This window comes from Colias eurytheme, chromosome 13 (genome assembly GCF_061535395.1).
Source record: "Colias eurytheme isolate Ceu_HAF_F1 chromosome 13, ilColEury1 Martin Lab GWU primary, whole genome shotgun sequence".
Taxonomy (NCBI): Eukaryota; Metazoa; Arthropoda; class Insecta; order Lepidoptera; family Pieridae; genus Colias; species Colias eurytheme.
In genome coordinates this window covers 7,343,033-7,356,152 of record NC_142992.1, presented here as the reverse complement: position 1 = coordinate 7,356,152, position 13,120 = coordinate 7,343,033, and the positions used below count along the sequence as shown (strand labels likewise).

The 13,120-nt window shown below is 34.8% G+C and overlaps 1 protein-coding gene and 1 non-coding gene across 4 annotated transcripts in view; both read left to right on the top strand.

The window, feature by feature from the left end:
* The window catches only part of LOC149903492 (matrix metalloproteinase-2-like), a 120,498-nt gene that overhangs the window by 40,129 nt on the left and 67,249 nt on the right, over positions 1 to 13,120 (top strand). For all 3 annotated transcript variants that reach the window (XM_090108829.1, XM_090108828.1, XM_090108830.1), the window contains exons 3-4: positions 3,050 to 3,172; positions 4,087 to 4,259. In XM_090108829.1, coding sequence (XP_089964955.1) covers positions 3,050 to 3,172; positions 4,087 to 4,259 — 296 coding nt within the window. The remainder of the gene's footprint in view (positions 1 to 3,049; positions 3,173 to 4,086; positions 4,260 to 13,120) is intronic.
* On the top strand, positions 8,770 to 8,842 carry TRNAK-UUU (transfer RNA lysine (anticodon UUU)). Its single transcript has one exon. It is a non-coding gene; the product is annotated as a tRNA-Lys (tRNA).

Below are 13,120 nucleotides of genomic sequence, written 5' to 3'. Positions count from 1 at the left end.
CCCAATGAACGATGCGGGAGGCCGCCCGCGCGTGCGCACTTTGTTTTCTGAAAAAACTCTACCAATAGTAAGCTTTTATTAGGTACTGATTGTATGTGTATTACTTAAAGTTTAACTGACTTTGTAAAATAATAATACTTAAATAAATGGTTTTGTTGTTTTTTGATTTGGCATTTTTATTTAAAAGAATACGATTAACAGTTGTCTCTGTTAAATGTTGGTAACTTTTTATGCATAATTCACTATTTATTTTTCTACCAAGCCATCGATATCGGTATCGGTATCGGTATCGCCGATACATTACCACAAATATCGGTATCGGTATCGTATCGGCAAAATCATGTATCGTTACATCCCTAATTTTATTCATTCGTAGCTCACATATTTTTATCATAATCCCTTCGACTATCCCTAACTCGAGTCATCATTTTAGGTTTCTTCGTGAAATTCAGGCCACTGTGCTGCGTCTATCACTTTGAAATATTACTTCGCCAATCCTTATGCTACTTAATCTATGTTCATTTTATGCTACGCTTTGATTTATAACTAAATAGTTTAAGAAATACCCGGACATTTATGGGAATGGCTCATCAACGTGTCGTTCTACTTACCGTACTGAAAATTACCGGAAAGTAGTTCGAACTAATGAGATTCGTCAATTAATTAAAGGACAAAATAGGGTTCATCACGCGACGCTTGGCAGTGTGCTTGGCAGTGATTCAATGTACTTATTGTCCTCGATTTGCTTAGACCCCATTATAACACGGTTTTTGTTTAATTCCGATGTCAAATCACGCGATCCAATCGAATTTAATATGGATTTGTGTAACCTAGAATGGAATTGATTTAGTTTCTGGAGGTTTAAAGAATTAAATATTTAAATGGCATTCAGGACAATGTCGATGATTTTGAATGTTTTGATCGGAACTACTGTCAACTGTGAGTTAAATTATCTTAGGAATAAATCAAAAACTGCATTATCAACAAACAATTCCTATTTGGTTTCCTAAATGCTGAATTCATGAAATAACTTTATGCTCCTTAACCCTCATTACACCTAGTATTTGATAAGTTTATTGATAGTTCGGTTTTTTATTAACCACTGAAATACTCGTAAGAAGCAATAAATTAATTAACAAATTAATTGACTGTCTATTATAGACGACTTTAATACACGATCACGTTTTTAATTACAATGGATTGGTCGACGACGTGATGCTGGCATTAAATGTCAGAACGAATGCCTATCAATTAAGGATGTTCTGATTTTAGCGATCGATAACGGTGTTAACCTAATTATTCACTTTTTTGCATTGCTTTATGGGTTCATTCGTCGACCGACATTTTTATAACACCTGAAGTCTGTTGACCTAACGAAGTTTTATTATCAATTAAATTGAGTGAACTTAATAATGTTTTGTTTTACGGAAGCATCAAGCAATTAACAGTTATATTACAGGATGTCAGGAATAAGGTTACCAAATAATTACCGTAATTCAAATGCGTTTAAGACTTTATTTACAAGAAAGGTTCTTCTACAAGGTTTTATTCAATCACTAAATTATTATTATTGTAAATTTTAGTTTTCCCTGACTTTACCAGTAGGTAAAGAAAGATACAGTGGGTTTATTCACTTTATTGTACGAAAAACCCAATTAAATAATATAATTCATTACTAATTATGCGCGGAAACAGTTCAAGTAAGGTCCTTTCCAATGTTATCAGGAGAAGACTAGAGGATATTTATTTTATGAAAAGTGCCAATTATTTATTTACGGTGACATGAATATTATATAAAAATATCAAACATACAACATGAGATAATAATAGGCACGGCATTGAATTTCGAGATGTCAGTTCGATATGTGCGTAATTTAATCTCAAAAATCATAATTTTATCATTAACGATTTTAGTATTGTAAACTATAGAATATCAAATAATAAATTAAACATACTGAAGAAAATTTAATCCCTTGCAGATAAAATGACAGGATATAGCAAGTAACAGATAATGTTCCATTGTAATTTGCTTAGGTGTTTAACTTGTCTCAAACAGACGGCATCCGAAGTAAACAATGCTGGGGATATCTTAGGGGGTGAATAATGAAGGTTATTCACAAAGTTTTCGTTATTAGTCGACTACTTGGTGTTAGGCAAACTTTATATCCATTGTTCTTAGTTCTGGAAACGTTTTCTAGCATTAAGTTGTTTTCGAATTAAGCTAATCAGCTTGTGAGATTTAAAATAGACATTTGTTATTATGAGCTTTTAAATTGTATACTTACAAGTATAATTTAAGGTGAGCTATAAATTCCTTGTTGATTCTTCCTAAGTATTCAACAATAATAAACCTAATTCCAAACGCAGTTGAGACATCAAATCAACATATTTTGGGAAAAGGCAATGAATAAAACTTCCAATTCAGTGTATCTATAGCTTTTTTTACCAATGTAGGTATTCTAGCATTATTCAAAATATACGAAGCCAATTCCTTGTTTACACACAGATGTCAACATTAACCTGAAGTGAAAGATAATCTACAGCTGTAGATGGTACAAAGACAGTCGTTAGAAGCATTGTCCTCCCATAAAGGTCGTCAATGTGAAGGATGGCCAGACAATGGTGTTTTGTTAAAAGAATTACTTTGTTTTGTTTGACGCTAAATTTAACTATTCATTCATGAACTCTGTCTGTGTCGTTTATGTCACAACACTATATTAGTATTCTTCTTTTTCTTTTTTCTGGCGGTTATATAAAAGTAAACTTGAATGAAAGATTTTCATTAAAAGCTCTGTGCGAAGTTGATTTCCATACATTGATGCCAGCATCCGTCGATGGTCGTCATTTACCTACTTATTGTGTTTAATTATCGTGGGATAAAATTATTCCTAAGAATAGGTTTACCTTACACCATTAGGACTCAAGTTTCGTATATCTGGTCGGATGTAAAAAGTGAATGCGTAAAAAAGTTGTATTATTTGTTTTAAAATCCCCGGTGCCGATTTGATTTTATCATTTTATACTGAATTGTTTTTTCTTTCTTTTTCAGAGGAGTTACCTAGAACAATTCGGCTATTTGAAGAAAGGGCAACCAGAAGTCGGCAACCTCTTGATGGGAGATGTCTCGCATTCTTACGAAGATGAATTTAGGATTGCAATTAAAACACTTCAAGTAAGATTTTATCGTATATTCGTTATAAATAGAGAGCGCTGCATTCTTTTTTACTATTAAAAAGTGTAAGTTGATGGAAGAAGGGATTTTTGTTATTATTTCGTTTTTAAACAGCTAATAGATAGGAGATAGACAGGCTGGTTTCAAACTCAAACTCAAATATTTATTGTTTTCAATTAGACTTCTTTTCGTATCGTCATTACATATTTTTAACATTTACCATTCACCACCGATTCGGAAAGCAGTATCTATGGAGAAGAACCGGCAAGAAACTCCATAGTTGCTCTTTTAAAATCATGTCATCATATTGTATCTTATACCAGGTGAAAGGTAAGACATTAGACAAATTTAGACAGGAGCTTCTACTTATGAAACTGGACAACTTTTGTTCTACAACTTTGCTGAATTCGTAGAAAAAAATTTGGACTTTGTATGGAAATCGGTCAGCTGATTAGCGAAGTTTCCTTACAAAGTCCAATTTTTTTTTACGAATTCAGCAAAGTTGTAGAACAAAAGTTGTTCAGTTTCATGAGTAGAAGCTCCTGTCTAAATTCGTCTAATGTCTTACCTTTCACTTTGTATAGTCTAACTACATAATATATATAACAAAATAATAATATGCCTAAAATAATACCTATGTTTAAACTTTGACTATAGACATTAAGTTTGTTTTATATAAGTTGGTATTTAAGTTGAATCGATAGGGTCATATTTTTGCTCAGCCAAAGCATAATAATTATGAACAAACATATTTTTTAACACAAACAGTTTTTTTATAATATGAAAAACAGGAGGCATAGAAGCATGGCATAGTAGGTACCTACGTAAAAAGAAGTCCAGCTTTATACCTACAGCTTTACAAGAAAACAAAGAAAAGAGCCCTGTCCCTTATTTTTATATTGATTTACTTTTAGGAATTCGGTGGTATTCCTGTCACTGGTGAAATAGACCACGAAACAAAAGAGTTGATGAAGAAGAAACGATGTGGGAGGCCTGATCGTGAGCCCGAAAACTACGAAAATGGTGGAAGAAAGAAGAGGTTCGCTGTTCAAGGGGAGAAGTGGAAACACACAAATTTAACTTGGAGGTATGTAAAATGCAATAAATAATCATAATATGTACACTTAGGCCCTTCGCTCATGGAGCTACTCAAAAATGACTGAACTAATCAGTAATTACGATTACAAACCAGTTACAAATTGTATCTCGCATACAACGCTACTCAAGTTATAGGGTTTCAGTCACTTGTCAATGTTTGCTCGTTCATTTTTATCATAAAAAACAAAGAAACTCGGGAAACCAGTAGCGTGGAGACCGACACGACGCGTCGCGCGTGATTTGTTGCTAACGCGTTACTCACCAGTTAGTAACTAGTCGCGTCGTGTGCGAATCTCCATAGAACATGTATGGGCTGTGACGCTCAGGCAACTCGTTAGTAATTTGAGTTAGTGACTAGTTCTTTTTGAGTAGCTCCATGAGCGAAGGGCCTTAAATTTATTATAGCGAGCAAATTCCAATTAAAAATTTCTCGTAGCAGTGACATCTGTTGTTTACTGTCCGAATTTCGATTAAAATGGACAAACTGTAAAAGCGCCATCTAGACTATATTTTGGTTTGAGCGTAAAAAAACATAGATGGCGCTTATGCTATACATACTTTATATTTGAGCGCACACGATGGCGTTAGTGTAGCACTTTTTACACAAGGTTTAACTTTAAAACATTCTATATTATATTGATTTCATTCAATTTCAATTTCAAATGTTAACTACATTTACTGCGAAGTTTATGAAGTATTATTAATTGATGTGTAACTAAGTAAATATGATTCGTTATATTAGCTTATTTTCTCAACATTTATTTTATTTAAAATAGGAACAATAATTTGTTTTTTTTTTGTTCGTTAATTGAAATAATCAGATATTTAACGGAACAACACAATAATTCTTCTTCTCACATAAAATGAAATATCGCGTAATAAGCATTAAAATCCTATTATATTAGAACGAACAGCTCCGTGAATGGTCTTATTTTATTTCCTTCTGTCCAGTATTTGCTTCAGGGCCTCATAAAATTGATGACAAATAATAGTTAAATCACGGACCTCGTAAAAGTTACGACGCTTTCCGCGTGGCTTAATTAAAAGAATATGTCCACCCTAGTAGGTACTACAAAGCGTGGGTAGTGGGCAGTTGGGTGTCTTTTTAATATTTTGTAGAAACAAATAACAAGTAACGATAGCAATATTTTTTTAACAACACTATGTACCCAGCTGAATTAGCTTTCCACATGCAGGAAAAGTAACTCGAACATTCAGTTTTCCATCCTTATTTTCCTTGATATTGGAATACTGAATTCGTTGGTTAGTTGTTTAAAGTGAAAACTGCAGAACGTGCGGCTTATTTGAAAAGTTCGGAATCACCTGCACAAATCGCAACTTCAGCACAATTTCCTGTCGAATTAATGGTCTGTCAATATTGTAGTCTTCCATTACAGCTTGTTGTGCAAACGAACAATAAAACGAACAGCGCCATCTCGTGGTCAGTTTATGAGAATGCGGCGCCGGAAAAGCGTGTCAGCGAGTATTATTTTCTTGCTTTTTTGTTTGTTCAGTTACGCTCTTGCATTTGTTCTGCTCAATAGAAAGCTTTCAGTCCATAGTACTCAACAGTGAATGCCGTCTTTATTATTATAGCTTTTAATTATTACTTTTCATATAAAATTTAAGGAATTTTATAACTACTGAACTATAAAGCTTACAGTTTCCAAATATCATATCAACTAAATTATGTTATTATTTTGAGTATCTTTAATGTCTTTCTTAATTGAACTCCTAAATATTTTTATTAAAAAAAAACATTCTTTCACGTAAAGCAATAAAATAAAAGCATCAAACTCAACAAAATGAAAAATAATCATTATTATCGTATTAGTGTAATTATTCGCCACACTGCGCGTTATGAAATGTAAACAAGCTTTGTGTCGGGAACATCGGACACAATAGTAACTGATATTATAACGGTATTGTTTTCACGATGTCAGTGACAACTTAGTGACGGGCCCGTTTCGTCTCCCGCCGTGCGCGGCGCTGTCATCGCCACGCGAATCCAGTATGGAGAAATAATATTATGGAGATTCGAATTATTAACACACGTGAAATGGTATTGAAGTTTTAACAATTGGTTTACATATACATAACTGTGTTATTAACATGGTATAAGTAGGATAGAATATATTTTCATTATATTTTGTAGAGCAACACTATGCAATATGTAAATATGCAAATTCGTCGGTTGTTCCCATATCACAAATCTTATAAAAGTATATTGTTTTGTCAAAAGATATGATTTAATTTAAGTGTTCATAACAATCCGTTACATATGACACGTGATTATGTACCTACGTATATAGAATACATCGGATATAATTCAAACTAGCTTTTGTAAAAAATGGACTCCCTAATCCCTATTAAATTCACTCGGACATTTTCACGTAAAAGTTATAAGCTGTTAGGACATTTTAATACACGCTACCCGCTACCCCAAGGCTTAGGAATTGGGTTGACATTTCAATACCCATTCCACAGTACATCGCTCTTTGCGCCCCCACGCGATGGCGTGCGCGTGGAAACCATCATTACAAGGACAGACAAATACGTCTTATAGTTATATTCGACTATAGTGTGTTCAATTTGCATACTTATATTGTGATGGACTTGTTATCGGTGATGTTTCGCACATTACAGAATTTCCTATAATACTTAGATCCCATCCAAAAGTAGCCTATTAAACTATTAATTATTTTTATACACAAAATAGATTTCAACGGTTTTAATTTTTGTTTAATAAGATCGTCACGTTCTGCTTAGTGCTTAAATAATAAATATTATCTAGTATTTTCCACCCATATCTATATGTCTGTACTCTGTACATACAATAATTATTTCTAAGATAATGTATCTGCTGAATTTATATCCCCGTAGACTTAATATTACTTAAGTTGCAAAGAATTCTTATCCTGAGGCTAGGAAAAAGACATTTTAAATGAATAGAGGATTTGTTTTGATTGATTTGACTTTATCATAAATAGAAAATGAAGAAAACTATCGGTAAGTATGAGAATTCCATAATATAATGTAACTTAAAACTTAACGTTCCCTTTAAAAAGAAATCGTAAAAGTTAACTGTGCGTTAAGTGGCTGCACGGCTTAAAATCTTGCAACAATCTTAGATCCAACAATAGGTTACATCTTTTGTATTTGATTACAATGTAATACATAACGACGAGGTGTAATTAAAATATACATACAATGTATTAATAATAATTAATAGGTATATTATGTTTTACAATTAAATATGTCGCAATGAGATAAAAAGTCATAAATTATATTTGTTGGAAACTAATCAGCCATTTTTTAAATAACTATGTATATTGTTGAAACTTCGGATCGTCATTTCAATTAATGGAACTTACAAACGTAACGTCGTAAGTAGGGTTGTAACGGAACTCCGCCTCCGCCTCCGTTACTGCGGAACTTCCGCAAACAATTTAACCTCCGCCTCCGCATCCGCCTCCGCAAAATTTATGCGGAGTCATATCGGAAGTTCATTTATGATCAAAAACAACGCGCAAGGAGCGACGCTAGGCCGCTCGGCTGCGTGTTTTCAAGTGAAATGGTCGAGAGTTTGCTTAAGCCGCGGGAACACGGCCAAGCGGGTGGTGGGAGTGTGAATCATATAACATTAAATATAAAGTTTTTGCTCCCATAGTTCGCATTTACTTATCGGCGCCACCAAGTTCAGTGCCAAGCGAACTATCTGACAGTTATTTAGTGCTGCTGGTTTAATTTACGAACCCTTGAGAAACCGCTTAGAAGGCGAAAAAGCCGCAAAGCTTTTGTTCGTAAAATATAATTTGCCTCTTGTCAATTTTGATTGCTAAGATGAATCATGAACATGTATGTATAATTGTACACATTATATACACGATGTCCCAGCAACGGTATACCCAAGGAGGTTATAGTTTTACATACGCTGAGTACGTAAAAAATACTTATAAAATTCCAGACGAATTTTTTTGACAAATAGACGAATTCTCAAAACTCTATGTGTATACCCCTAACAAGCAACCTGCTCAACTTTTCCACCCACACGTGAGTTATCGTTTAAGATTATGTTTTCATAGACAAAATGCTCACATTAGCGAAGCGGTAGGTATATGCCGGTTGCGCGAAGCTAGAGAAAAACTTGGATTTTAAGGAAAAATTAAGCAAAAAATTTTTGTCGTAATTTTGCTGTTTAAGTATTTTTTACGTGATCAGTGTATGCAAAACTACAAATCCCTTCGCGCTTAGTATACCATTAGTGGGACACCCTGTATACTATAAATAAATGTTGCTGATTCTATTAATCATAAATTTATTTATATTTTCCCAACAAATTTCACCTCCGCCTCCGCCTCCGTTAACCTCCGCATCCGCGGAGGCGAACCTCTTCACCTCCGCATCCGCCTCCGCCTCCGCTAAGTAGGCCTCCGTTACAACCCTAGTCGTAAGTACCAATGCGATTCTCATTGTTAATTTCGACACATCATACATGAGCCCGGATAGCTCAGTCGGTAGAGCATTGGACTTTTAATCCAAGGGTCCAGGGTTCAAGTCCCTGTTCGGGCGGCACTTTTTTGGTTTTTACTCAATGAATAATTAACTCTATATACTCATCTTATTATATGTAAACCCTTATATTTTGCTATTCCGAACATATTTTTTTGAAAATTTTCTATTTTTAATTTTCGTTCGTTCGTTTCAGCCGTGCGACGTCCACTGCTGGACAAAGGCCTCCCTCAAGGATTTTTTTTTCCTCAAGGATTTAATTTTGCTCTATTCCAAATAATTATTTTCTTTATAATTGACTAGCGGTCCGCCCAGGCTTCGCCCGTGGTACCTACATGTTTATACTATCCTATCTCTCAAGTTGGATCGAACTGCACATGGTGTGCGAATTTTATTATAATTGGTTAAGTGGTTTAGGAGTCCATTGAGGACAAACATTGTGACACGAGATTTATATATGTATATATTAAGATAAGATATACCCTGAATAATTTATAAAAATGGTAAAAAATAATATACGGTAAGTTATAAATAATCCATCGCATTTTCAAGGAATAAACTGTCTCACTATATTATCGTAATAGTGGATACTACATGACCACACTTCAAGAGTTCAACGGCCGCCCCATACGTTTCATATATCAACGTATTGATTGTCTGATTAGTGCGAAACCCTATTAGGACTGTCTCGATAAAAGTGTAAATAAAATACAATTTTGTATGTATTCATCGTCGTTACAAAATATAAAATATTATAACGGCACCAACTCTGAATTTGAATGAGAAATGTACCAATTTTTAACAATCGAAGTATAAGTTGGTATCGATTTGCTTTTTGTTCATACTTTGTACCTTGATTAGACAAATAGCTGTGGCCATACTAAGATTTGAATTTAAATTCAATTCTTAGTATGGCCACAGCTGACAGCTACAATTAAGTGTTCTGTGGTATGGCATAAACTTTTGCACGTGTAGCAATAGTAGTGTTTCTGTATATGAATCATAATTTGTTGGTCTAACTAAATTAAACCGCTTTCTCATCCTTTTCATGTGAACACAACAACATAATAATGAGAATTATAGATTTGTGAAATCGTGTAAATTATCAAAATACTGTCATGACATTAACGTAGGGAAACACTTCTTTGTTTTATTGCCTTTTGCGGTACAATTTCAGAAGCATAAAAAATCGCATAGCTATATTTTTTCTAAACCATTATTCGAACTGAAAACATATCAAAATGACACATTAAGGAGCGTAAAGTACACATTACAAAAGATAATAACATACCTAATACAATTCATTTCATTTTATACAGAAAATTAAAGTTCCTTATAACATATTCGTGCATATACAAAAACATATGTTGCAAACTCAATGAATAAATTTACACAAAGATAGCTTGCTTCATTCAAGCATGCGGAGGGTCAGTACACTGGTATAAACCAGTTACATGTATATGTTACGGCTAAAGGTAGGTGAGAACATAAACTTAAGATTAGCCGGCTAAACTTAGGTTTATTTTCGACGAGGTGTTAATGTTAGTTTGTTCTATCTTTAGCCGGCTAAACTTAAGTGTAACCGCAGGCCCGTGGCTAAAAATGTCGGGGTGGGTAGATTTGGTTAGCGCCGGGCCGGTGGAGGGCTTGAGGGGCCCGCACAGTGCCAGAAAACACTCGCCCTGTTCCTTACATGTATTATAGTAACCAAATCTACCCACCCCGACTCAGGGCAGAAAGCTGGTGGCTAGGTTAGGTTAGGTTAGAACTCTTAAGACCCGCACGAGCCGAGCGAGCGCAGCGAGCGTGCTGCGGCAGCAGCCGGCGAAGTGCCAGAAAACACTCGCCCTGTTCCTTACATGTATTATAGTAACCAAATCTACCCACCCCGACATTTTTAGCCACGGGCCTGCGGTTACACTTAAGTTTAGCCGGCTAAAGATAGAACAAACTAACATTAACACCTCGTCGAAAATAAACCTAAGTTTAGCCGGCTAATCTTAAGTTTATGTTCTCACCTACCTTTAGCCGTAACATATATACTAAATTAAAATGTAATATAATATGCAATATACATGAGCTTTGATTCCTCAAAATTGTCTCTACCCAATTTCTATAAGTCTTATTGGGTTACTTATCAGCTATCTATTCTACAAATTAGTACTTACACAATAATACAATTATACACATGACCTACTAGGCTACTAAAACAATATGTATTAAATTGCTATTCATTTCTGAATCAATGCATCGGATTGCATCTGCATGATTAACTTATAGCGCTCGTGGATGTCATATAGAGTAAATTTATTTTGAATATTTTTGCTTAAGAACGTTACAAATAATTGTAACTTCTGCTAAGATAAATTTATCAAATTTTAAATCATTTTCGACCTATTGTTTCATCATGAAAATTTGTTATACAGCTTCAGTAGGTAACTGTATTTCGAAATGACTACATTTCAATGGCCTGTTTTCTGAATTTTAATTAACTTACTCAAGGTAAAAGAAAAGTTGTTTGTCAAAGAGTTTTATTTTCCCTATTATTTTCACATTGCAAACCCTATGGGGTTGGGCGACACGTGACCTAAGTAAATGCTTATGGGTGACCGTTGTTACTTAAGTTTTATGCGACCTGTCGGCCTTTTTTTTTAAATATATTGTGTACGGCCCGGCCCAATTTTTTTGTCAAATAACATGATCAGAGAACGTATACAAAAACACATAAATCGATTTGATTTTCAATAATGTTAAGCACAATTTTTTTTGAAAAGCTTAGAAAAATAAAATCGCCTTAAATAGCTTATGAAATATTGTACAGCTATTTGAACATATCCGAATATATTCCACATAAGAGCGATCTAAATGTGTATGTGTTTTATAAGACGCGAGTTGAAACTCGACTACTACGTGTAATGCACTTCGCAGAAGTCACAAGAAATAAGCGTGATAAGTGCAATTCCTGTAGATAACGATATCTCGCGAGATTCTTTAATTTAAACGTCAAAGCAACCGTAGAACCCAGCTTCAATATAGTGTTTCTTAGAACTTTATTAGATTTATCTCTTATGTGACCTAAAACACTATTTTTCCAATTATTTATAGCAGTTCCGTATATGAAGATATTATAATGTATCCTGAGACATTCTAACTCTATCTTATCACTAAAATAACTTATTTCATTAATTGTTATTTGTTCCGTCCCAATTAGGTAAAAGATATTTTTGGGGCATTACATGTAATTAGTTAGTGTATCATAAAAAAATACAAAATCGTTATATTCCTATTTTATTAGATTTGTTTTTTTCAAAATCGATAATAATACAAAATAAATTAAAACTTTATGCGTAACATGATTTAGTACTTCTAACTTTATGCCTTATTAAGTTGAAATGAATTTAAATATCAGCTGCTCTCGACATTGAATAACATTATTTCTTAACTTGATTGACGTTAGACATAATAATTAATTATTGTTATTTTCTAATAGCCTTGAAAGCTTATTAATGGAGCCGTGCTTCCGAAGGAGATTGACCCTCCTACAACTGTAAATTCGTTACAGTATCATTGTGCCAAAGGTGCAATTGCCGCTCTCACTAATTGACTCCCTTTGAGACGGCTAACGTCTAGAGACCATCAAATCTCAATCCATTTCACAGATTTCAGCGTGGCGTTGTTTATAAGTATACATGAACGGAGATCGCAAGCTGAAAGTCAATTAAGCATATTTTCATATAGCCATTAAATGCAGGCTTACGTCCGGCGAACCTGAAACTCCAATTAAAGGGAAGCTCTAGACGACTTCACGGGACTGCACGCGGCGATCACTCACTTGCACTTTTAATTAATTTATTTATCGAGTCGCGAATCGACGGCGCAACTCGCGGCCCCGCCCCGCCCCTCCTCTCGCTATAAAAGGCGTCGAGGAGCAGTGACGTCCGTCAGTTTTCTCAGGGATGGTTTGGGCGCCGACGCCCTCTCCCGGGAAAATTTCGGAAGTATCCACTCACTTTTGGTAGCATGTAACTAATAAGATTTGAAGGTGGGCTATGGGCCCGAGTGTAGGGCTCGGTCGGTCCGGCGGCGCTGGTGGGTGACCTTGAGGTGAGTGAGTGCACGCGCGTTGGCGAGTCGATAGGCTCGGCCGTACCGCCCGCCCACGCGCCTGCATTACAGCTGTTTTATTTGATAACGTGTCATTTCGTTGCTTTTCCTTTTACATGCGGTTTCAGTTCATTTTCGTTTTTCAACAGGTTTACGATATCCGTAATGAGCGGCGACTGATATATTTTTATGGGTATTGATATTTTTAATTCTGGGTTAATATGTTTTCTATAT